A 24699-nucleotide genomic window follows, 5' to 3' on the forward strand; every position below is an offset into this window, starting at 1 on the left:
TACACTGAAGGATCTTTTCCGTGACATACTCCCAATAATACACTGAAGGATGCTTTCAGTGACATACTCCCAATGATATATTGAAGGATGTTTTCAGTGACATACTCCCAATGATATACTGAAGCATGTTTTCAGTGATATACTCCCAATGATATACTGGAGGATCTCTTCAGTGACATACTTCCAATAATATACTGAAGGATGTTTTCAGTGACATACTCCCAATGATATATTGAAGGATATTTTCTCTGACATACTCCAAATCATATATTGAATGATGTTTTCAGTGACATACCCCCAATAATATACTGAAGGATACTTTCTCTGACATGCTCCAAATGATATATTGAAGGATATTTTTAGTGACATTCTCCCAATGATATAGTCAAGGACGTTTCAGTGACATACTCCCAATAATATACTGAAGGATGTTTTCAGTAATATACTCCCAATGATATACTGAAGGATGTTTTAAGTGACATACTCCCAATAATACACTGAAGGATCTTTTCCGTGACATACTCCCAATAATACACTGAAGGATGCTTCAGTGACATACTCCCAATAATACACTAAAGGACGTTTCAATGACATACTCCCAATGATATACTGAAGGATGTTTTCAGTGATATACTCCCAATGATATACTGAAGGATGTTTTCAGTGACATACTCCCAATGATATACTGAAGGTTGTTGCAAGTGACGTACTCCCATTGATATACTGAAGGATGTTACCAGTGACATACTCCCAATAATATACTGAAGGATGTTTTCAGTGACATACTCCAAATCATATATTGAATGATGTTTTCGGTGACATACTCCCAATAATATACTGAAGGATACTTTCTCTGACATACTCCAAATGATATACTGAAGGATGTTTTCAGTGACATACTCCAAATGATATACTGAAGGACGTTTCAGTCACATACTCCCAATGATATACTGAAGGATGTTTTCAGTGATATACTCCCAATAATATGCTGAAGGATGTTTTCAGTGACATACTCCCAATGGTGTACTGAAGGATGTTTACAGTGAAGGATCCCAATTTTCAAGGATGTTGCAAGTGACATACTCCCAATAATATACTGAAGGATGTTTTCAGTGACATACTCCCAGTAATGAAGGATGTTTTCATATACTACACTGAAGGATGTTTTCAGTGACATACTCCCAATGATATATTGAAGGATGTTTTCAGTGACATACTCCCAATAATATACTGAAGGATGTTTTCAGTGACATACTCCCAATGATATACTGAAGGATGTTTTCAGTGACATACTCCCAATAATATACTGAAGGATGTTTTCAGTGACATACTCCCAATAATATATTGAAGGATGTGACATACTCTAGTGATATATTGAAGGATGTGACCAGTGACATACTTCAAATAATACACTGAAGGATGTTTTCAGTGACATACTCCCAATGTTATATTGAAGGATGTTTTCGGTGACATACTCCCAATGATATACTGAAGGATGTTTTCAGTGACATACTCCTAATGATATACTGAAGGATGTTTTCAGTGACATACTCCCAATGATATATTGAAGGATGTTTTCAGTGACATACTCCCAATAATATACTGAAGGATGTTTTCAGTGACATACTCCCAATGATATATTGAAGGATGTTTTCGGTGACATACTCCCAATGATATATTGAAGGATGTGACCAGTGACATACTTCAAATAATATATTGAAGGATGTTTTCGGTCACATACTCCCAATTGGTTGCTGAAGGATGTTTTCAGTGACATATTCCCAATGATATATTGAAGGGTGTTACTAGTGACATACCCCAATAATATTCTGAATGATGTTTTCATTGACATACTCCCACTAATATACTGAAACATTTTTTCAGTGGCTTACTCCCAATGATATGTTTAAGGATGTTTTCCCTGACAATCTCCCAATGATATACTGAAGGATGTTGCCAGTGATATACTCCCAATGATATACTGAAGGATGTTTTCAGTGACATACTCCCAATAATATACTGAAGAACAGTTCAGTGACATACTCCCAATAATATACTGAAGGATGTTTTCAGTGACATACTCCCAGTGATATATTGAAGGATGTGACCAGTGACATACTTCAAATAATATACTGAAGGATGTTTTTGGTGACATACTCCCAATGTTATATTGAAGGATGTATTCAGTGACATACTCCCAATGATATACCGAAGGATATTTTCAGTGACATACTCCTAATGCTATGCTGAAGGATGTTTGCAGTGACATACTCCCAATGATATATTGAAGGATGTTTTCGGTGACATACTCCCAATAATATACTGAAGGATGTTTTCAGTGACATACTCCCAATAATGTATTGAAGGATGTTTTCAGTGACATACTCCCAATGATATATTGAAGGATGTGACCAGTGACATACTTCAAATAATATACTGAAGGATGTTTTCGGTGACATACTCCCAATGTTATATTGAAGGATGTATTCAGTGACATACTCCCAATTGGTTACTGAAGGATGTTTTCAGTGACATACTCCCAATGATATATTGAAGGGTGTTACTAGTGACATACCCCCAATAATATTCTGAATGATGTTTTCAGTGACATACTCCAAATAATATACTGAACTATTTTTTCAGTGACATACTCCCAATGATATGTTTAAGGATGTTTTCAGTGACATACTCCCAATGATATACTGAAGGATGTTGCCAGTGATATACTCCCAATGATATACTGAAGGATGTTTTCAGTGACATACTCCCAATAATATACTGAAGGACATTTCAGTGACATACTCCCAATAATATACTGAAGGATGTTTTCAGTGACATACTCCCAGTGATATACTGAAGGATGTTTTCAGTGACATACTCCCAATAATATACTGAAGGATGTTTTCAGTGACATACTCCCAATGATATACTGAAGGATGTTGTTCAGTGACATACTCCCAATGATATACTGAAGGATGTTTTCAGTGACATACTCCCAATGATATACTGAAGGATGTTTTCAGTGACATACTCCCAATGATATACTGAAGGATGTTTTCAGTGACATACTCCCAATAATATACTGAAGGATGTTTTCAGTGACATACTCCCAATAATATATTGAAGGATGTTTTCAGTGACATACTCCCAATGATATACTGAAGGATGTGACCAGTGACATACTTCAAATGATATACTGAAGGATGTTTTTTTCAGTGACATACTCCCAATGATATATTGAAGGATGTTTTCAGTGACATACTCCCAATCCCAATATACTGAAGGATGTTTTCAGTGACATACTCCCAATGATATATTGAAGGATGTTTTCAGTGACATACTCCCCAATAATATACTGAAGGATGTTTTCAGTGACATACTCCCAATAATATATTGAAGGATGTTTTCAGTGACATACTCCCAATGATATGTTGAAGGATGTTTTCAGTGACATACTCCCAATGATATACTGAAGGATGTTGCCAGTGACATACTCCCAATGATATACTGAAGGATGTTTTCAGTGACATACATACTCCCAATAATATACTGAAGGACAATTCAGTGACATACTCCCAATAATATACTGAAGGATGTTTTCAGTGACATACTCCCAGTGATATACTGAAGGATGTTTTCAGTGACATACTCCCAAAAATATACTGAAGGATGTTTTCAGTGACATACTCCAAATGATATACTGAAGGATGTTTTCAGTGACATACTCCCAATGATATACTGAAGGATGTTTTCAGTGACATACTCCCAAAAATATACTTAAGGATGTTTTCAGTGACATACTCCCAATGATATACTGAAGGATGTTTTCAGTGACATACTCCCAATGATATACTGAAGGATGTTTTCAGTGACATACTCCCAATAATATACTGAAGGATGTTTTCAGTGACATACTCCCAATGATATATTGAAGGATGTTTTCAGTGACATACTCCCAATGATATACTGAAGGATGTTTTCAGTGACATACTCCCAATGATATACAGAAGGATGTTTCCAGTGACATACTCCCAATGATATTCTTAAGGATGTTTTCAGTGACATACTCCCAATGATATACTGAAAGATGTTTCAGCAACATACTCCCAAGGATATGTTGAAGGATGTTACCAGTGACATACTCCAAATGATATATTGAAGGATGTTTCAGTGACATACTCCCAATAATATACTGAAGGATGTTTTCAGTGACATACTCTCAATGATATATTGATGGATGTTGCTAGTGACATACTCCCAATGATATGTTGAAGGATGTTTTCAGTGAAATACTCCCAATGATATATTGAAGGATGTTACCAGTGACATACTCCCAATGATATACTGAAGGATGTTACTATTGACATATTCCAAATAATATACTGAAGGATGTTTTCAGTGGTATACACTCCCAATGATATACTGAAGGATGTTTTCGGTAACATGCTTCCAATAATATACTGAAGGATGTATTCAGTGACATACTCCCAATGATATACTGAAGGATGTTTTCAGTGACATACTCCCAATGATATACTGAAGGATGTTTTCAGTGACATATTCCCAATGATATACTGAAGGATGTTTTCAGTGACATACTCCCAATGATATACTGAAGGATGTTTCAGCGACATACTCCCAATGATATATTGAAGGATGTTGCCAGTGACATACTCCAAATGATATATTGAAGGATGTTTCAGTGACATACTCCCAATGATATACTGAAGGATGTTTGAAGTGACATGTTTTACTGAAGTGACATACATCCCAATGATATGATGTTTCAGCAACATACTGAAGGATTGTTTTCAGTGACATACTCCCAATGATATACTGAAGGATGTTTCAGTGACATACTCCCAATGATATACTGAAGGATGTTTTGTGACATACTCCCAATAATATACTGAAGGATGTTTTCAGTGACATACTCAGTGATATCAATGATATACTTGAAGGATGTTTTCAGTGACATACTCCCAATGATATACTGAAGGATTGTTTTCAGTGGCATACTGAAAGATCAATGATATACTGAAGGATGTTTTCAGTAACATACTCCCAATATATATACTGATAGGTTGTTTTCAGTGACATACTCCCAGATGATATATTGAAGGATGTTGCCAGTGACATACTTCCAATAATATACTGAAGGATGTTTTCAGTGACATACTCCCAATGATATATTGAAGGATGTTTTCAGCAACATAATCCCAATGATATATTGAAGGCTGTTTTCAGTGACATGCTCCCAATGATATACTGAAGGATGTTTTCAGTGACATTCTCCCAATGATATATTGAAGGATGTTTTCAGTGACATACTCCCAATGATATATTGAAGGATGTTTTCAGTGACATACTCCCAATGATATACTGAAGGATGTTTTCAGTGACATACTCCCAATGATATACTGAAGGATGTTTTCAGTGACATACTCCCAATGATATACTGAAGGATGTTTTCAGTGACATACTCCCAATGATATACTGAAGGATGTTTTTTTCCCCAGTGAAGGACAGTGACATACTCCCAATGATATACTGAAGGATGTTTTCAGTGACATACTCCCAATGATATATTGAAGGATGTTTTCAGTGACATACTCCCAATGATATACTGAAGGATGTTTCAGTGACATACTCCCAATGATATACTGAAGGATGTTTTGAGTGACGTACTCCCAATGATATACTGTAGGAAGTTTTCAGTGACATACTCCCAATGATATACTGAAGGATGTTTCAGTGACATACTCCCAATGATGTACTGAAGGATGTTTTGAGTGACATACTCTCAATGATATACTGAAGGAAGTTTTGAGTGACATACTCCCAATGATATACTGAAGGATGTTTTCGGTTACATACTCCCAATGATATACTGATTGATGTTTCCAGTGATATAATCCAAATGATGTACTGAAAGAAGTGTTGTTTAGATGAAATGCGCCATATGTTGGGCGCTATTGTGTGTATATGACACATTGTACATGTTATGCGAAAGGAGATATACAAGGAATACTACTGCTGCAATGATGAACTGATGGTAGATGATATACGGTACGTGATATACTTGCGGGTAAGTACAAATACAATACAAGAGCGTCTGCATGTGCTGTATTTGTTTTAGGTGGTGTACAGTCCATAACATACTAAAAACATACATGATACGCACGTAATATACTTCTTTTTTAAATTTTCAACTAAGCTTATTCCGTTGACTTTGTGTCTGTTACGAATAGGATATATGGGCTGACAATACTCCACTGGATTATACTGGGTTTTCAAGATCTCATGTAACTCACTATCAACAATTTAGTTTGTTTGTTACTCTTAAAATAACATAATGAAACCAAGGCTCGAATATTAAACTGTGCTCATGTAAGCCCTTAACCTGCACTAGATAGTCATACAGTATATGAATAGCTTCAGCAGTCAGAGCATGAACGTCTGTAAGGTTCAAAACCCAGACTTTGAAAGTAATTATAATGAAGTTTCTGCAGTCCCTCCAGATATACATTTTTGTTAAGGAACGTTTCCAATACAACAGGTCGTTAATTAAAGGAAAAGAAAGTCTTTCTCTTTGTTGTGATAGCCTGTTTCTAGAGGGCAAAATTACCCATGTCATCACCGCTATTTCCGGTCGGTCATGTTTTACATATATCATCTGAGATATATATGTAGTACATACTTTTCCCCATATACCACGTGCAGCGCACACCTTCCCACCAGCATCACGTCGGCAACACCTGACACCGTCTGTGCTTCTCTACAGTATTTCGATATAGGTGCCTAATACTCGGCAAGGCTGGGGCTTTTTGGTGGCAGTCAGGGTGCGGGAAGGTGTGTCCACACACCACACAGACAGAGAGAGAGAGAGACACACACACACACGAGCGCGAACGCTCAGCCGTACACACACATTCATTCACACACATACAATCACACACATATATTCATTCACACATATTCATTCTCTTACATTCTGTTGCAATGCTTGCCCACACAATCGGTGTATACAAGAAGTCGATTATACATGCATGTTAGTCTCCAATTATTGTCTACACAGGCTCTTGTTAACATGTAGATTGTAACATTATGGTTTAGTTCAGTCACTTCCTACATAGGTGGTATACTACAGGCAGGTGAAACATATTCCTGTCAAGTGCTTGCCTACATGGAGAGCTGAGAGAACAGGTCGATGATAACATAATACTCTCGTGAAATGCTTGCCTACATGGAGAGCTAAGAGAACAGGTCGATGATAACATAATACTCTCGTGAAATGCTTGCCTACATGGAGAGCTGAGAGAGGTCGAGATAACATAATACTCTCAAGTCGATGATAACATAATACTCTCGTGAAATGCTTGCCTACATGGAGAGCTGAGAGAACAGGTCGATGATAACATAATACTCTCGTGAAATGCTTGCCTACATGGAGAGCTGAGAGAACAAGTCGATGATAACATAATACTCTCGTGAAATGCTTGCCTACATGGAGAGCTGAGAGATCAGGTCGATGATAACATAATACTCTCGTGAAATGCTTGCCTACATGGAGAGCTGAGAGAACAAGTCGATGATAACATAATACTCTCGTGAAATGCTTGCCTACATGGAGAGCTGAGAGAACAGGTCGATGATAACATAATACTCTCGTGAAATGCTTGCTACATGGAGAGCTAAGGGAACAGGTCATGGACTCTCGTGAGCTACATGGAGAGCTAAGAGAACAGGTCGATGATAACATAATACTCTCGTGAAATGCTTGCCTACATGGAGAGCTGAGAGAACAGGTCGATGATAACATAATACTCTCGTGAAATGCTTGCCTACATGGAGCGCTGAGAGAACAAGTCGATGATAACATAATACTCTCGTGAAATGCTTGCTTACATGGAGAGCTGAGAGAACAGGTCGATGATAACATAATACTCTCGTGAAATGCTTGCTTACACATGTTGTTTTTTAAACGTATTTTTATCCTGTGTGTTATTGTCTATTTCTGGCCTACATAAATAGTTCATGAAACAGGTAGTTTCTATATTGTAAGTTCTTGTCCAATGTCTGCTTACATGTAATTTGCAGAGCAAGTAGATTATAAGTCAATGTTCTTGTCCTAGTCTGACCTAAACAGGTAGTTGATCAATACATCAGGTAGATGGTATCACGTGTTGTATTGTCCATGTACCTTGCCTGCACAGATAGTTGTGGATTTTGTTCTTTACGTGTTCTTGATGATTGTGTGTATGTACCTGCGCTGGTCAGGTGAGGAGTTACCCCCAGTGTCCCCACTAACCATCTGCCTTCTGCATCCATGCCCCTTTAATATCTTACAGGTATGGAGCTGACACGTGCGTGAAGATTCAGCCTCTAATAATTTTCATTGAAGCGTTGTTGATGTTTCCTGCCGGGGAATCAGATACTTGCAACACTTTAACTATTTAAAGGCATTTCCGTTTTCCACAAACAAATGAGAGTTTGATTCCTGGCATGTGGCCTGATAGTGTAATCAAGCCTATTGATTTCACAGATTCCTTGTACACGGGCGTGTACTGAACAAGTCCAGGATTCTGAAGCAAGCTATATGTATGGTGGATGTGCACTTTACAGCGAACGTGTATTCAAGTTCGTTGTACCCAGTTCGACCAAACTGTGCCTAGTCAATGTGTTTTGGTGGATATTGAAATGGGGCATATATTTCTAACACACTGTACCTAGTCAATTTGTAAGCTTGGTAGTGTTGAAATGGGGCGTATGTTTCCACCAAACTGTACCTAGTCAATATGTAAGCTTGGTAGTGTTGAAATGGGGCGTGTTTTTCATTCACACTGTACGCAGTCAATGTATAACGCTTCATTGGAGAGCTCACTTTTAAAGTGGGATTGTTGCTATTTTCACAGCCCATGTGACGGACCGCTGCGGGGGTACACACGCACAAAACACTGGATCCCCGTCACATCAGTCACATCAGTCACATCAGTCGCACATGTGTTCCAGTCGGGTGTTGGTACCCTTAGTATTCTGCGTCTCAGTAGCCATCAGAAAGAAGAATGGCATAAGGACCAATGTTGTTCAGACTTGGGCAGTTAGAACAGTGAGTGAGTGAGTTTACTTTTACGCCGCACTCAGCAATATTCCAGCTATTTGACGGCGGCCTGTAAATAATCGAGTCTGGACAAGACAATCCAGTGATTAACAGCATGAGCATCAATCTACGCAATTGGGAACCGATGACATGTGTCAACCAAGTCAGCGAGCCTGACCACCCGATCTCGTTAGTCGCCTCTTACGACAAGCATGGGTTACTGAAGGGTCGCATTTAGAAACAAATTGCACTGACGTGTCACCTCGCCCTGAGCCGTCAATACACGTCAGTTGACGTTCACGTTGTGCCACAAACTCAATATGCTGACGGTAGTTTGGGAAACATTAGTTTCATGTTCTACGACGCAAAACATGTAGCTATCAGGACACCTATACGGTGGTGCATTGCTCCATTGGACTGATATAGTACTAAATCTCACCCGTGTTGCATAGTGTCCTCTAGCTGCAGGGTATGCTTTCAGACGGATTAGTATGAGAGGTGGTTAAACTGGCGCGTTTCTCATCAGGAGTAAGATGCCTTGGAACGCAGCGTGCTGAAGACCATTGTCTTGTCCGGTTCTTTATTCACAATGTTCTGAAATGTTTCACGAGATGTCTCTTGTGTTGGCGATGTGACGTGTAGTGGCTTGTCGATAATTATTATTCTTATCATGTGTTTTATTAGCGTTTTCCTAAGTGGTGGCATTTGAATGTCTTTCTGATCATGGATCGTCTTCGAGGCTTTTTGTCTCCCCTTGAACTCAGACCAGATGACAACAGAGGCAAATGAAGGCTCTTCACACACAACACTTGGTATGGATATCTGTTGGAGTTTCAGTTGGATATGCTTGATGACATCTCTGTATGTGATATCTGTTGAAATATGCTGCCTGGTTGTGTATTTGGTTCAGTTGCAGTTTGTGAGCATGGAAAGTATTGAAGTTATACCTGCAAACTGTTAACGGTGCTCTATGCATCTTTTATGATTCGGCTTAAAACGTTTCAGTCACCCCTCGTATGTTAAACCGTATATAAACCTGTTGATGTGGATAGTGGATGTATTCAATACTTACACATACATCTACATGCATTTATCTTGACGCTACAGGTGCAGGTTGCAGGATGCAGGTTGCGTTATCTTTGACTGCCTCGTTTCAGAACCATTCCTCCAAAGAAATATTTTTGAAAAGAGTGATAACGATGCAATTACAGCCATCGCACAAACCGAATCAAGATTAAAACAACAATAAATTAGAAATACATTTTCTTCCCCTAGCGTTACCAGTGTGTTTTAACATAGGAAGGTGGCAGATTACTGTATGTAACATTTAGTTCAACGACTGATTACTTCTGCTTCAGTGTATATAGCCGTAATTTAATGCATTTTCGCACAATCTATACTTTTTCATTATATATCATAGCGCCAACTTCAGACTAAATGACAGACCAGTGCTATTGCTAGCTATAGAATGAGTGACAGACCAATGATATCAGATCGTGAGACATACCCATGTAATGACTAACAACAGATAGCATGAAATACCACTGTTATGACAAACCACGGAGTGTAGCTACTGGCAGTTGCAGACTGCCTTCTGACAGCTGCCGAATAGCTACTGGCTGGATAATATCTATTCACTGGCCACTCACGGGCCTCTGACTTGGTATTGACCAGCCTCGGACTCCGGGTAAGAGCATAGGACCCCAGAACCCTGCTTGTCATAGGCTAGTAATACGCCGGAAGACACTGTCTGGCTACTGTAGGCCCCCAGAACCCTGCTTGTCATAGGCTAGTAATACGCCAGAAGACACTGTCTGGCTACTGTAGGCCCCCAGAACCCTGCTTGTCATAGGCTAGTAATACGCTGCAAAATACTGATTGGCTATTGTAGGCCCCCAGAACCCTGCTTGTCATAGGCTAGTAATACGCTGCAAATTACTGATTGGCTCATAGGCTAGTAATACGCTGCAAAGTTATACCCTGGAAGACACTGTCTGGCTACTGTAGGGACCCAGAGACATGCTTGTCATAGGCTAGTTATACGCTGGAAGACACTGTCTGGCTACTGTAAGGACCCAGAAGCCTGCTTGTCATAGGCCAGTTATACCCTGGAAGACACTGTCTGGCTACTGTAGGGACCCAGAGACATGCTTGTCATAGGCTAGTTATACCCTGGAAGACACTGTCTGGCTACTGTAGGGACCCAGAAGCCTGCTTGTCATAGGCTAGTTATACGCTGGAAGGTACTGTCTGGCTACTGTAGGGACCCAGAAGCCTGCTTGTCATAGGCTAGTTATACCCTGGAAGACACTGTCTGGCTACTGTAGGGACCCAGAAGCCTGCTTGTAGGGACCCAGAGACCTGCTTGTAGGCTAGTTATACCCTGGAAGACACTGTCTGGCTACTGTAGGGAGCCTGCTTGTCCAGAGACACTGTCTGGCTATAGGGCTTGTCATAGGCTAGTTATACCCTGGAAGACACTGTCTGGCTACTGTAGGGACCCAGAAGCCTGCTTGTCATAGGCTAGTTATACGCTGGAAGACACTGTCTGGCTACTGTAGGGACCCAGAGACATGCTTGTCATAGGCTAGTTATACGCTGGAAGACACTGTCTGGCTACTGTAGGGACCCAGAAGCCTGCTTGTCATAGGCTAGTTATACCCTGGAAGACACTGTCTGGCTACTGTAGGGACCCAGAGACATGCTTGTCATAGGCTAGTTATACCCTGGAAGACACTGTCTGGCTACTGTAGGGACCCAGAAGCCTGCTTGTCATAGGCTAGTTATACGCTGGAAGACACTGTCTGGCTACTGTAGGGACCCAGAGACATGCTTGTCATAGGCTAGTTATACCCTGGAAGACACTGTCTGGCTACTGTAGGGACCCAGAAGCCTGCTTGTCATAGGCTAGTTATACCCTGGAAGACACTGTCTGGCTACTGTAGGGACCCAGAGACATGCTTGTCATAGGCTAGTTATACCCTGGAAGACACTGTCTGGCTACTGTAGGGACCCAGAAGCCTGCTTGTCATAGGCTAGTTATACGCTGGAAGACACTGTCTGGCTACTGTAGGGACCCAGAGACATGCTTGTCATAGGCTAGTTATACGCTGGAAGACACTGTCTGGCTACTGTAGGGACCCAGGACCCAGAGACATGCTTGTCATAGGCTAGTTATACCCTGGAAGCCTGCTTGTCATAGGCTACTGTCTGGCTACTGTAGGGACCCAGAGACATGCTTGTCATAGGCTAGTTATACCCTGGAAGACACTGTCTGGCTACTGTAGGGACCCAGAAGCCTGCTTGTATACCCTGGAAGACACCGTCTGGCTACTGTAGGGACCCAGAAGCCTGCTTGTCATAGGCTAGTTATACGCTGGAAGACACTGTCTGGCTACTGTAGGGACCCAGAAGCCTGCTTGTCATAGGCTAGTTATACGCTGGAAGACACTGTCTGGCTACTGTAGGGACCCAGAGACATGCTTGTCATAGGCTAGTTATACCCCCTGGAAGGTACTGACACTGTCTGGCTACTGTAGGGACCCAGAGACATGCTTGTCATAGGCTAGTTATACCCTGGAAGACACTGTCTGGCTACTGTAGGGACCCAGAAGCCTGCTTGTCATAGGCTAGTTATACGCTGGAAGACACTGTCTGGCTACTGTAGGGACCCAGAGACATGCTTGTCATAGGCTAGTTATACGCTGGAAGACACTGTCTGGCTACTGTAGGGACCCAGAGACATGCTTGTCATAGGCTAGTTATACCCTTGAAGGTACTCCCTGCTGTAGGGACCCAGAATCCTGCTTGTCATAGGCAGGTAATACCTGTAAAACGCTGCAAAGTACTGAATGACGCTCGCAAGTAACTGGCTGAGCACTCCCTCCAGACTTCTAGGAGTTCGATGACTCTGATTCGTCTCCTTGTTGCATAGGGCGAGCAGTTATTGTGAAGAAACATGGCTACACATGTATATCTGTTGTACCGGGCTGAGTAAGCCGTTGCGGGTGTGATTCACAGCACGGAATTCTGCAGCAGCAGCACAGTTCCCTGAAACCCAGTCATAACATTATTATCTCTCACCAACAACATCTTTGATAACACACCCACGGATTAGGGTTGGCACGACGAGACGGGGAATATATTCGCTATATATAGGGTTTAGTGCTTCCTCGAACGACAAATGGCTGCAGTGTAGGTGGTAGATAAATTCACAGTCTACCAGTCACATCATCTCAACAAAAACATGCAATGTTCCACACTTCCGTGTTGGGGGACCTATGCAAATACAGACGCTTGGAATAACAGAAAACACTGTATACGACTGTTGATGGTTTGTGTTTGCTTGAACAATACAATGTCCTGTTTATTTTCTGCTGTATACTTGACAGGGAGCTATCTCCATCCGTTGGCGGACAGCACAATGGATGTAAGCATGCCATGGCCTCGTTCAGAGTGTAATAATAATGTAATGTGGTTACATCTGTCGGTGTGGTTAGTGGTCGGCACAGCAGATCACCTACTGTTAGTGGTTACATCTGACGGTGTGGTTAGTGGTCGGCACAGCAGATAACCTACTGTTAGTGGTCACATCTGTTGGCGTGGTTAGTGGTCACATCTGTTGGCGTGGTTAGTGGTCGGCACAGCAGATCACCTGCAACTGGTGGTCACATCTGTCGATGTGGTTAGCGGGAGACACAACAGATCACATTCAACTGGTGGTCATATCTGTCGGTGTTGTTAGTGGTCGGCACAGCAGATCACATTCAACTGGTGGACACATCTGTCGGTGTTGTTAGTGGCAGACACGACAGATCACATTCAACTGGTGGTCACGTCTGTCGGTGTGGTTAGCGGAAGACACAACAGATCACATTCAACTGGTGGACACATCTGTCGGTGTTGTTAGTGGCAGACACAACAGATCACATTCAACTGGTGGTCATCTGTCGGTGTGGTTAGCGGAAGACACAACAGATCACATTCAACTGGTGGTCACATCTGTCGGTTGTTGATCACATTACTGGTGGTCACATCTGTCGGTGTTGGCACAGCAGATCACATTCAACTGGTGGACACATCTGTCGGTGTGGTTAGTGGTCGGCACAGCAGATCACATTCAACTGGTGGACACAGAGGCTACACATCACATTCAACTGGTGCTCACATCTGTCGGTGTGGTTAGCGGTAGGCACAGCAGATCACATTCAACTGGTGGACACATCTGTCGGTGTTGTTAGTGGTAGGCACAGCAGATCACATTCAACTGGTGGACACATCTGTCGGTGTGGTTAGTGGTCGGCACAGCAGATCACATTCAACTGGTGGACACATCTGTCGGTGTTGTTAGTGGTCGGCACAGCAGATCACATTCAACTGGTGGACACATCTGTCGGTGTTGTTAGTGGTCGGCACAGCAGATCACATTCAACTGGTGGACACATCTGTCGGTATTGTTAGTGGTCGGCACAGCAGATCACATTCAACTGGTGGTCACATCTGTCGGTGTTGTTAGCGGTAGGCACAGCAGATCACATTCAACTGGTGGTCACATCTGTCGGTGTTGTTAGCGGTCGGCACAGCAGATCACATTCAACTGGTGGTCACATCTGTCGGTGTTGTTAGCGGTAGGCACAGCAGATCACATTCAACTGGTGGTCACATCTGTCGGTGTTGTTAGCGGTAGGCACAGCAGATCACATTCAACTGGTGGTCACATCTGTCGGTGTTGTTAGCGGTAGGCACAGCAGATCACATTCAACTGGTGGTCACATCTGTCGGTGTTGTTAGCGGTAGGCACAGCAGATCACATTCAACTGGTGGACACATCTGTCGGTGTTGTTAGCGGTAGGCACAGCAGATCACATTCAACTGGTGGACACATCTGTCGGTGTTGTTAGTGGCAGACACAACAGATCACATTCAACTGGTGGACACATCTGTCGGTGTGGTTAGCGGTAGGCACAGCAGATCACATTCAACTGGTGGACACATCTGTCGGTGTGGTTAGCGGTAGGCACAGTGGATCACTTGATTCAAATAGTTAGTGGTCGGCACAGCAGATCACATTCAACTGGTGGACACATCTGTCGGTGTTGTTAGTGGTCGGGCACAGCAAATCACATTGAACTGGTGGTCACATCTGTCGGTGTTCTTAGTGGTCGGCACAGCAGATCACATACAACTGGTGGACACATCTGTCGGTATGGTTAGCGGTTGGCACGTGTCGAGCAGATCACATTCAACTGGTGGTCAGCATCTGTCAGTGTTGTTAGTGGTATGGCACAGCAGATCACATTCAACTGGTGGTCACATCTGTCGGTGTTGTTAGTGGTAGGCACAGCAGATCACATTCAACTGGTGGACACATCTGTCGGTGTGGTTAGTGGCAGACACAACAGATCACATTCAACTGGTGGTCACATCTGTCGGTGTTGTTACGATGGTAAGCTGTGGATCACATTCAACTGGTGGTCACATCTGTCGGTGTTGTTGAAGTGGCAGGAGGCACAGCAGATCACATTCAACTGGTGGTCACATCTGTCGATGTGTGGTTAGCGGTAGGCACAAGCAGATCACATTCAACTGGTGGTCAGCATCTGTCGGTGTTGTTAGTGGTCGGCACAAGCAGATCACATCTTCAACCGGTGGTGGACACAGCTCTGTCGTTGTTGTTAGTGGTGGAAGTACAGCAGATCACATTCAACTGGTTCACATCTGTGTTGTTGTTAGTGGGTAGGCACAGCAGATCACGCATTCCAACTTCAGGTGGACACATCTTCGTCGGTGTTAGTTAGTGGTCAGGCACAAGCAGATCACATTCAACTGGTGGACACATCTGTCGGTGTTGTTAGCGGTAGGCACAGCAGATCACATTCAACTGGTGGTCACATCTGTCGGTGTTGTTAGTGGTCGGCACATGGCAGATCACATTCAACTGGTGGTCACATCTGTCGGTATTGTTAGCGGTAGGCACAGCAGATCAGATTCAACTGGTGGCTCACATCTGTCGGTATTAATAAGCGGGAGGTATCAGCATAACATTCAACTGGCGGGTCACATCTGTCAAGGATGTGGAATAGCGGCAATACAGCAGATCACATTCAACTGGTGGTCACATCTGTCGGTGTTGTTAGCGGTCGGCACAGCAGATCACATCTCAACTGGTGGTCAAGCATCTGTCGGTGTTGTTAGTGGTACAGCAGATCACATTCAACTGGTGGTCACATCTGTCGGTGTTGTTAGCGGTAGGCACAGCAGATCACATTCAACTGGTGGACACATCTGTCGGTGTTGTTAGCGGTAGGCACAGCAGATCACATTCAACTCTGGTGGTCAGCATCTGTCGGTAAGTATTGTTAGCGGTCGGCACAGCAGATCACATTCAACTGGTGGACACATCTGTCGGTGTTGTTAGCGGTAGGCACAGCAGATCACATTCAACTGGTGGTCACATCTGTCGGTGTTGTTAGCGGCAGGCACAGCAGATCACATTCAACTGGTGGACACATCTGTCGGTGTTGTTAGCGGTAGGCACAGCAGATCACATTCAACTGGTGGTCACATCTGTCGGTGTTGTTAGCGGTAGGCACAGCAGATCACATTCAACTTGTGGACACATCTGTCGGTGTTGTTAGCGGTAGGCACAGCAGATCACATTCAACTGGTGGACACATCTGTCGGTGTTGTTAGTGGCAGACACAACAGATCACATTCAACTGGTGGACACATCTGTCGGTGTGGTTAGCGTTAGGCACAGCAGATCACATTCAACTGGTGGTCACGTCTGTCGGTGTTGTTAGCGGTAGGCACAGCAGATCACATTCAACTGGTGGACACATCTGTCGGTGTGGTTAGCGGTAGGCACAGTGGATCACCTTCATCTGGTGGTTATAGCTGTCGGTGTGGTTAGCACATGGTCATTGGAACTGTAGGGTGATTGTGAGATAACCAGGTCTGAGTTCGACACTGTTGTAGCGCCACCTAGTCAATATGTAGTGGACCAAATGCAGAGGACTTGTTTCCAAATAATCTAGTTGCAAGGTGCATCTCCCAGTGATAGGGTCTGTTGCAACTCCCAGTGATAGGGACTGTTGCAACTCCCAGTGATAGGGTCTGTTGCATTTCCCAGTGATAGGGCCTGTTGCAATTCCCAGTGATAGGGTCTGTTGCAACTCCCTGTGATAGGGTCTGTTGCATCTCCCAGTGATAGGGTCTGTTGCAACTCCCATTGATAGGGTATGTTGCAACTCCAAGTGATAGGGTCTGTTGCAACTCCCAGTGATAGGGTCTGTTGCAACTCCCAGTGATAGGGCCTGTTGCAACTCCCTGTGATAGGGTCTGTTGCAACTCCCAGTGATAGGGTCTGTTGCAACTCCCAGTCGTAGGGTCTGTTGCAACTCGGGGTTTGGTTGTAACTGTCAGTGGTCTGGTCTGGTTGTAACTAAGCAGGTTAGATTTAATTGTTGTCGATTGTTAGCTGCCCAGCTCCCAAGTTTAGACCTGCTTTCAGCCATCGGGTGCCAACATGGCGGCCTTGGGGCTGTCAGCCATAGTTGGAATGTAGAGGTAAATTTGCCATGATGTCTGAACTGTCCGACACCGACTTTATCCGGTACTGTTATCTAAAGACTCACGTTGTTAACTCGAGATTGGGTAGTCCTGGATATTTGAATCGTGATGGTAGATTGACTGTTTGCGATCTACATCAGAGGGAGTGATAGAATCGCGTGCTTCATCTTGGCATTGCGGGCAATGATGTTCATTCGTGGGCTAGTTGTGGTAAATTAGGTAATAATACATGGAACCTGTTGTTTCAGTAACACTGTCGAGAACACTCTTAAATCTGTCTGAGATATTTGGCATTACCGCCTGCCGTACACGAGCCAGAGCCAATGTTGAGATAGTAAACGTCAGTAATGCCACAAGTTTTACAAAGCGGTATCTTTTTTATGAGACGTGTTTGTTGTGACACTGATTTTCAAACGTAAAACATATTATGACATGATCCTGAGTGTGCCTACAAGGACGCCATAGGTCAACGAAGGCAGGTACGCCGTCGGGTATTAACGGTTCGTGTGTCGGTGATCGTCAGACGGGTGTTGCACTGAAGATATATTGAAACAGTTCGTACAGGAAGTTCTGTCTGTATGGACGGTTTTCCTTATTCTCCACACTATGACTGACAGGGAAATCACATCTATGTATTTCGCGTTACATTCGACCTTGTCCATAAGCAGGAGTCTCACCATGCAAACAATAGGAACAAATCTAAACTGAGCAAGATGCCCATCACCACAACCAATAGGAACACATCTAAACTCAGCATTATGCCCATCACCACAACCAATAGGAACACATCTAAACTCAGCATTATGCCCATCACCACAACCAATAGGAACAAATCTAAACTCAGCAAGATGCCCATCACCACAACCAATAGGAACACATCTAAACTCAGCATTATGCCCATCACCACAACCAATAGGAACAAATCTAAACTCAGCATTATGCCCATCACCACAACCAATAGGAACAAATCTAAACTCAGCAAGATGCCCATCACCACAACCAATAGGAACACATCTAAACTCAGCAAGATGCCCATCACCACAACCAATAGGAACAAATCTAAACTCAGCAAGATGCCCATCACCACAACCAATAGGAACAAATCTAAACTCAGCAAGATGCCCATCACCACAACCAATAGGAACAAATCTAAACTCAAGCAAGATGCCCATCACCACAACCAATAGGAACAAATCTAAACTCAGCAAGATGCCCATCACCACAACCAATAGGAACAAATCTAAACTCAGCAAGATGCCCATCACCACAACCAATAGGAACAAATCTAAACTCAGCAAGATGCCCATCACCACAACCAATAGGAACAAATCTAAACTCAGCAAGATGCCCATCACCACAACCAATAGGAACAAATCTAAACTCAGCAAGATGCCCATCACCACAACCAATAGGAACAAATCTAAACTCAGCAAGATGCCCATCACCACAACCAATAGGAACAAATCTAAACTCAGCAAGATGCCCATCACCACAACCAATAGGAACAAATCTAAACTCAGCAAGATGCCCATCACCACAACCAATAGGAACAAATCTAAACTCAGCATTATGCCCATCACCACAACCAATAGGAACAAATCTAAACTCAGCAAGATGCCCATCACAACAACCAATAGGAACAAATCTAAACTCAGCAAGATGCCCATCACCACAACCAATAGGAACAAATCTAAACTCAGCAAGATGCCCATCACACAACAAACCAATAGGAACAAATCTAAACTCAGCAAGATGCCCATCACAACAACCAATAGGAACAAATCTAAACTCAGCAAGATGCCCATCACCACAACCAATAGGAACAAATCTAAACTCAGCAAGATGCCCATCACCACAACCAATAGGAACAAATCTAAACTCAGCAAGATGCCCATCACCACAACCAATAGGGAACAAATCTAAACTCAGCAAGATGCCCATCACCACAACCAATAGGAACAAATCTAAACTCAGCAAGATGCCCATCACCACAACCAATAGGAACAAATCTAAACTCAGCAAGATGCCCATCACCACAACCAATAGGAACAAATCTAAACTCAGCAAGATGCCCATCACCACAACCAATAGGAACAAATCTAAACTCAGCAAGATGCCCATCACCACAACCAATAGGAACAAATCTAAACTCAGCAAGATGCCCATCACCACAACCAATAGGAACAAATCTAAACTCAGCAAGATGCCCATCACCACAACCAATAGGAACAAATCTAAACTCAGCAAGATGCCCATCACCACACCACAACCAATAGGAACAAATCTAAACTCAGCAAGATGCCCATCACCACAACCAATAGGAACAAATCTAAACTCAGCAAGATGCCCATCACCACAACCAATAGGAACAAATCTAAACTCAGCAAGATGCCCATCACCACAACCAATAGGAACAAATCTAAACTCAGCAAGATGCCCATCACCACAACCAATAGGAACAAATCTAAACTCAGCAAGATGCCCATCACCACAACCAATAGGAACAAATCTAAACTCAGCAAGATGCCCATCACCAATAGGAACAAACTAAATAGGAACAAATCTAAACTCAGCAAGATGCCCATCACCACAACCAATAGGAACAAATCTAAACTCAGCAAGATGCCCATCACCACAACCAATAGGAACAAATCTAAACTCAGCAAGATGCCCATCACCACAACCAATAGGAACAAATCTAAACTCAGCAAGATGCCCATCACCACCACAACCAATAGGAACAAATCTAAACTCTCAGCAAGATGCCCATCACCACAACCAATAGGAACAAATCTAAACTCAGCAAGATGCCCATCACCACAACCAATAGGAACAAATCTAAACTCAGCAAGATGCCCATCACCACAACCAATAGGAACAAATCTAAACTCAGCAAGATGCCCATCACCACAACCAATAGGAACAAATCTAAACTCAAGCAAGATGCCCATCACCACAACCAATAGGAACAAATCTAAACTCAGCAAGATGCCTATCACCACAACCAATAGGGAACAAATCTAAACTCAGCAAGATGCCCATCACCACAACCAATAGGAACAAATCTAAACTCAGCAAGATGCCCATCACCACAACCAATAGGAACAAATCTAAACTCAGCAAGATGCCCATCACCACAACCAATAGGAACAAATCTAAACTCAGCAAGATGCCCATCACCACAACCAATAGGAACAAATCTAAACTCAGCAAGATGCCCATCACCACAACCAATAGGAACAAATCTAAACTCAGCAAGATGCCCATCACCACAACCAATAGGAACAAATCTAAACTCAGCAAGATGCCCATCACCACAACCAATAGGAACAAATCTAAACTCAGCAAGATGCCCATCACCACAACCAATAGGAACAAATCTAAACTCAGCAAGATGCCCATCACCACAACCACAATAGGAACAAATCTAAACTCAGCAAGATGCCCATCACCACAACCAATAGGAACAAATCTAAACTCAGCAAGATGCCCATCACCACAACCAATAGGAACAAATCTAAACTCAGCAAGATGCCCATCACCACAACCAATAGGAACAAATCTAAACTCAGCAAGATGCCCATCACCACAACCAATAGGAACAAATCTAAACTCAGCAAGATGCCCATCACCACAACCAATAGGAACAAATCTAAACTCAGCAAGATGCCCATCACCACAACCAATAGGAACAAATCTAAACTCAGCAAGATGCCCATCACCACAACCAATAGGAACAAATCTAAACTCAGCAAGATGCCCATCACCACAACCAATAGGAACAAATCTAAACTCAGCAAGATGCCCATCACCACAACCAATAGGAACAAATCTAAACTCAGCAAGATGCCCATCACCACAACCAATAGGAACAAATCTAAACTCAGCAAGATGCCCATCACCACAACCAATAGGAACAAATCTAAACTCAGCAAGATGCCCATCACCACAACCAATAGGAACAAATCTAAACTCAGCAAGATGCCTATCACCACAACCAATAGGAACAAATCTAAACTCAGCAAGATGCCCATCACCCGTACCCGAATGAGCTCACCGTGTCCCTATTACCACTCTTGTTCATATTTAACTTGTGGTCTTGTGGTTTCGTTGTCTCGTGTCTTTCTATGTAAACATAAACAACCCACTCGGGACATTGTATGTGACCATGGTTCATGTTGTTAACAGTGAGTTTACAACTGTGTTTTGTCTTGTTTCAGGAGACATGTGGCCACTGATGACTACATTCCCTACAGGAGTGTTCTTTATCTTAAGCAGTGTGTCTAGCCGTAAGTAATACCTTTCTTACACACCCATGCAAACCCTCATGCTGTCTATACTACTGTGTATGGCGAACCTGAACCAGCTTCACGAAGGTTGAAGTGAAATCCAAATTTGATGTGAAGTCCAAGGTTGATTGAAGTCCTTTGTTGGCGTGAAGTCGTTGGATAATGGTCTCACGGTCCACATGAAGATATGTGAGGTTACAGTGGCTGCTGGATTTATTTCTGTCAAACTATCACGCACCCTCTCTTGATTACCAAGGGCAGAGGGGGGACTGTATGTACAAGTGAGGACCACACGCATGCACCAACTGCTTATTATATAGACGTTCTTTTTAACGTAAGAAATGACACATCCATAGAGCAATGTCGCTCTATGGTCCCATAGGAATGGGATCCATATTGATGTCAGAGCCCGTCCACTGTTAGATATAAGGTTTAGTTGAATCAGCAAAACTCTTTGAAGAACAACTGCACTGTGTGTGCACATGCACATCAACGTTGACACGTTTGTGTATATTTTCTAATCCGTGATATAAAACACGATCAAAGGCGTCTATTTATTCCTCATAAACACCACGGGTGTTAAAAGTAAATCACTTGGTCTCACATCAGCCTTTACAGAAAACACGGGTTTGTGGGCAAAAAGTAGGTCAGAAGCCTCCAATACCTGACTTGAAAACCCATAAACTTTATTGGATCGTACTCCAAATTATTATTGCATATTGCATAAACATTAAATCAATTCATGTTTAGTTGAAACTGAATTGCTAAAATACTGGAAATAGACAGACACAAAGTTTACATATTGTCTGTACACGGCGGTGTCCATGGTAACGTGTGTGTTTGTTTAACGGACGTTGACCTATGAATTCCTGGAAGAGACATTGTCACGTTGTCCAAATTAAGCAAAGAGCGACACTACGACAATGTGACATATTGTGATATTTTGGCCATTTGCTGGTTTTCATAATGTCGACAACGAGGTCATGCGACAACACGACAATGCCTCTTCTAAGATTCCATAAGGTCCTTCCATCAAGGATTCGTCCTGGACGACTGCCCTGAATGGCATAACACAGTAATAATATACCCTTACTGAAATGTCGTTCAAGCCGTGCTCAAATCCATGCACATTTGAGAAAACTGTGTTTGCGGTGGAAGTGAATGTACTACGGCACAGCTGAATGAAAGTGACTCTCACCCTCACTCCCAATGGCGTCCTCTATATGATCTCCATATCAGCGCGGCGTACCGACACTGTGTTCTCGTACTGCTGAGCTGAGGACATCTGAAGTCTGACCAATAAAGTTTACACTGATGAGGTGAACCACAGCTTTACATGACGCTTACAAGCATCTGTTTCATTAGCGCAGTTTAAAATGACTCCGAGGTCAACTATCATCTGTTGTGGAAAGTGATCGGGGCTCATATATATAAGCCATTTATAAACAATAATACTGTCAGTTTCTTAAAATAGATGTTAACACTGCTGTTCGGCTTTCAGCACTCACAACAAGATATCTCCGAAGGTATACATTCAACATCTGAATGCCCGAACCTCGGCCACGACGCTGGCGTGACAGTGCGACAGCAGCGTGTACATATATGCGTAAACCGCAGTACTGGTACACTCTGTAATGCCCTGACCAGGAATACCTGGGACACTGTGTCATACCTAGATCAGGAATACCTGGGACACTGTGTCATACCTACATCAGGAATACCTAGGACACTGTGTCATACCTAGACCAGGAATACCTGGGACACTGTGCCATACCTAGACCAGGAATACCTGGGACACTGTGTCATACCTATACCAGGAATACCTAGGACACTGTGTCATACCTAGACCAGGAATACCTGGGACACTGTGCCATACCTAGACCAGGAATACCTGGGACAGGAATACCTAGGACACTGTGTCATACCTAGACCAGGAATACCTGGGACACTGTGTAATACGCAAACCAGGAATAAATGGGACACTGTGCCATATCCAGACCAGGAATACTTGGGACATTGTCTCATACCTAGACAAGGAATACCTTGGACACTTCATGAAAACCAGGCAGAGAATACCTGATTCACTGTATGATGCCCAGGTAGCCAACCTGATACACTGTGTCATACCCAGGTAGCCAACCTGATACACTGTGTCATACCCAGGTAGCCAACCTGATACACTGTGTCATACCCAGGTTGCCAACCTGATACACTGTGTCATACCCAGGTTGCCAACCTGATACACTGTGTCATACCCAGGTAACCAACCTGATACACTGTGTCATACCGAGGTAGCCAACCTGACACACTCTGTGAAGCCCAGGTAACCAACCTGATACACTGTGTCATACCCAGTTAGCCAACCTGACACACTCTGTGATGCCCAGGTAACCAACCTGATACACTGTGTCATACCCAGGTAGCCAACCTGACACACTCTGTGATGCCCAGGTAACCAACCTGATACACTGTGTCATACCCAGGTTGCCAACCTGACACACTATGTCATACCCAGGTAGCCAACCTGATACACTGTGTCATACCCAGTTAGCCAACCTGACACACTCTGTCATACCCAGGTAGCCAACCTGATACACTGTGTCATACCCAGGTAGCCAACCTGATACACTGTGTCATACCCAGTTAGCCAACCTGATACACTGTGTCATACCCAGTTAGCCAACCTGATACACTCTGTCATATCCAGGTAGCCAACCTGACACACTCTGTCATACCCAG

General features: G+C 43.0%; 1 protein-coding gene across 2 annotated transcripts in view; it reads left to right on the plus strand.

The window, feature by feature from the left end:
• The window catches only part of LOC124263931 (collagen alpha-1(IX) chain-like), a 163678-nt gene that overhangs the window by 18451 nt on the left and 120528 nt on the right, over nt 1-24699 (plus strand). For both annotated transcript variants that reach the window (XM_046698660.1, XM_046698661.1), the window contains exon 3: nt 21892-21960. In XM_046698660.1, coding sequence (XP_046554616.1) covers nt 21897-21960 — 64 coding nt within the window. In that variant the 5' untranslated portion in view covers nt 21892-21896. The remainder of the gene's footprint in view (nt 1-21891; nt 21961-24699) is intronic.

Source organism: Haliotis rubra, unplaced genomic scaffold, assembly GCF_003918875.1.
Source record: "Haliotis rubra isolate DU_JTF1 unplaced genomic scaffold, ASM391887v1 Scf90, whole genome shotgun sequence".
Lineage (NCBI taxonomy): Eukaryota > Metazoa > Mollusca > Gastropoda > Lepetellida > Haliotidae > Haliotis > Haliotis rubra.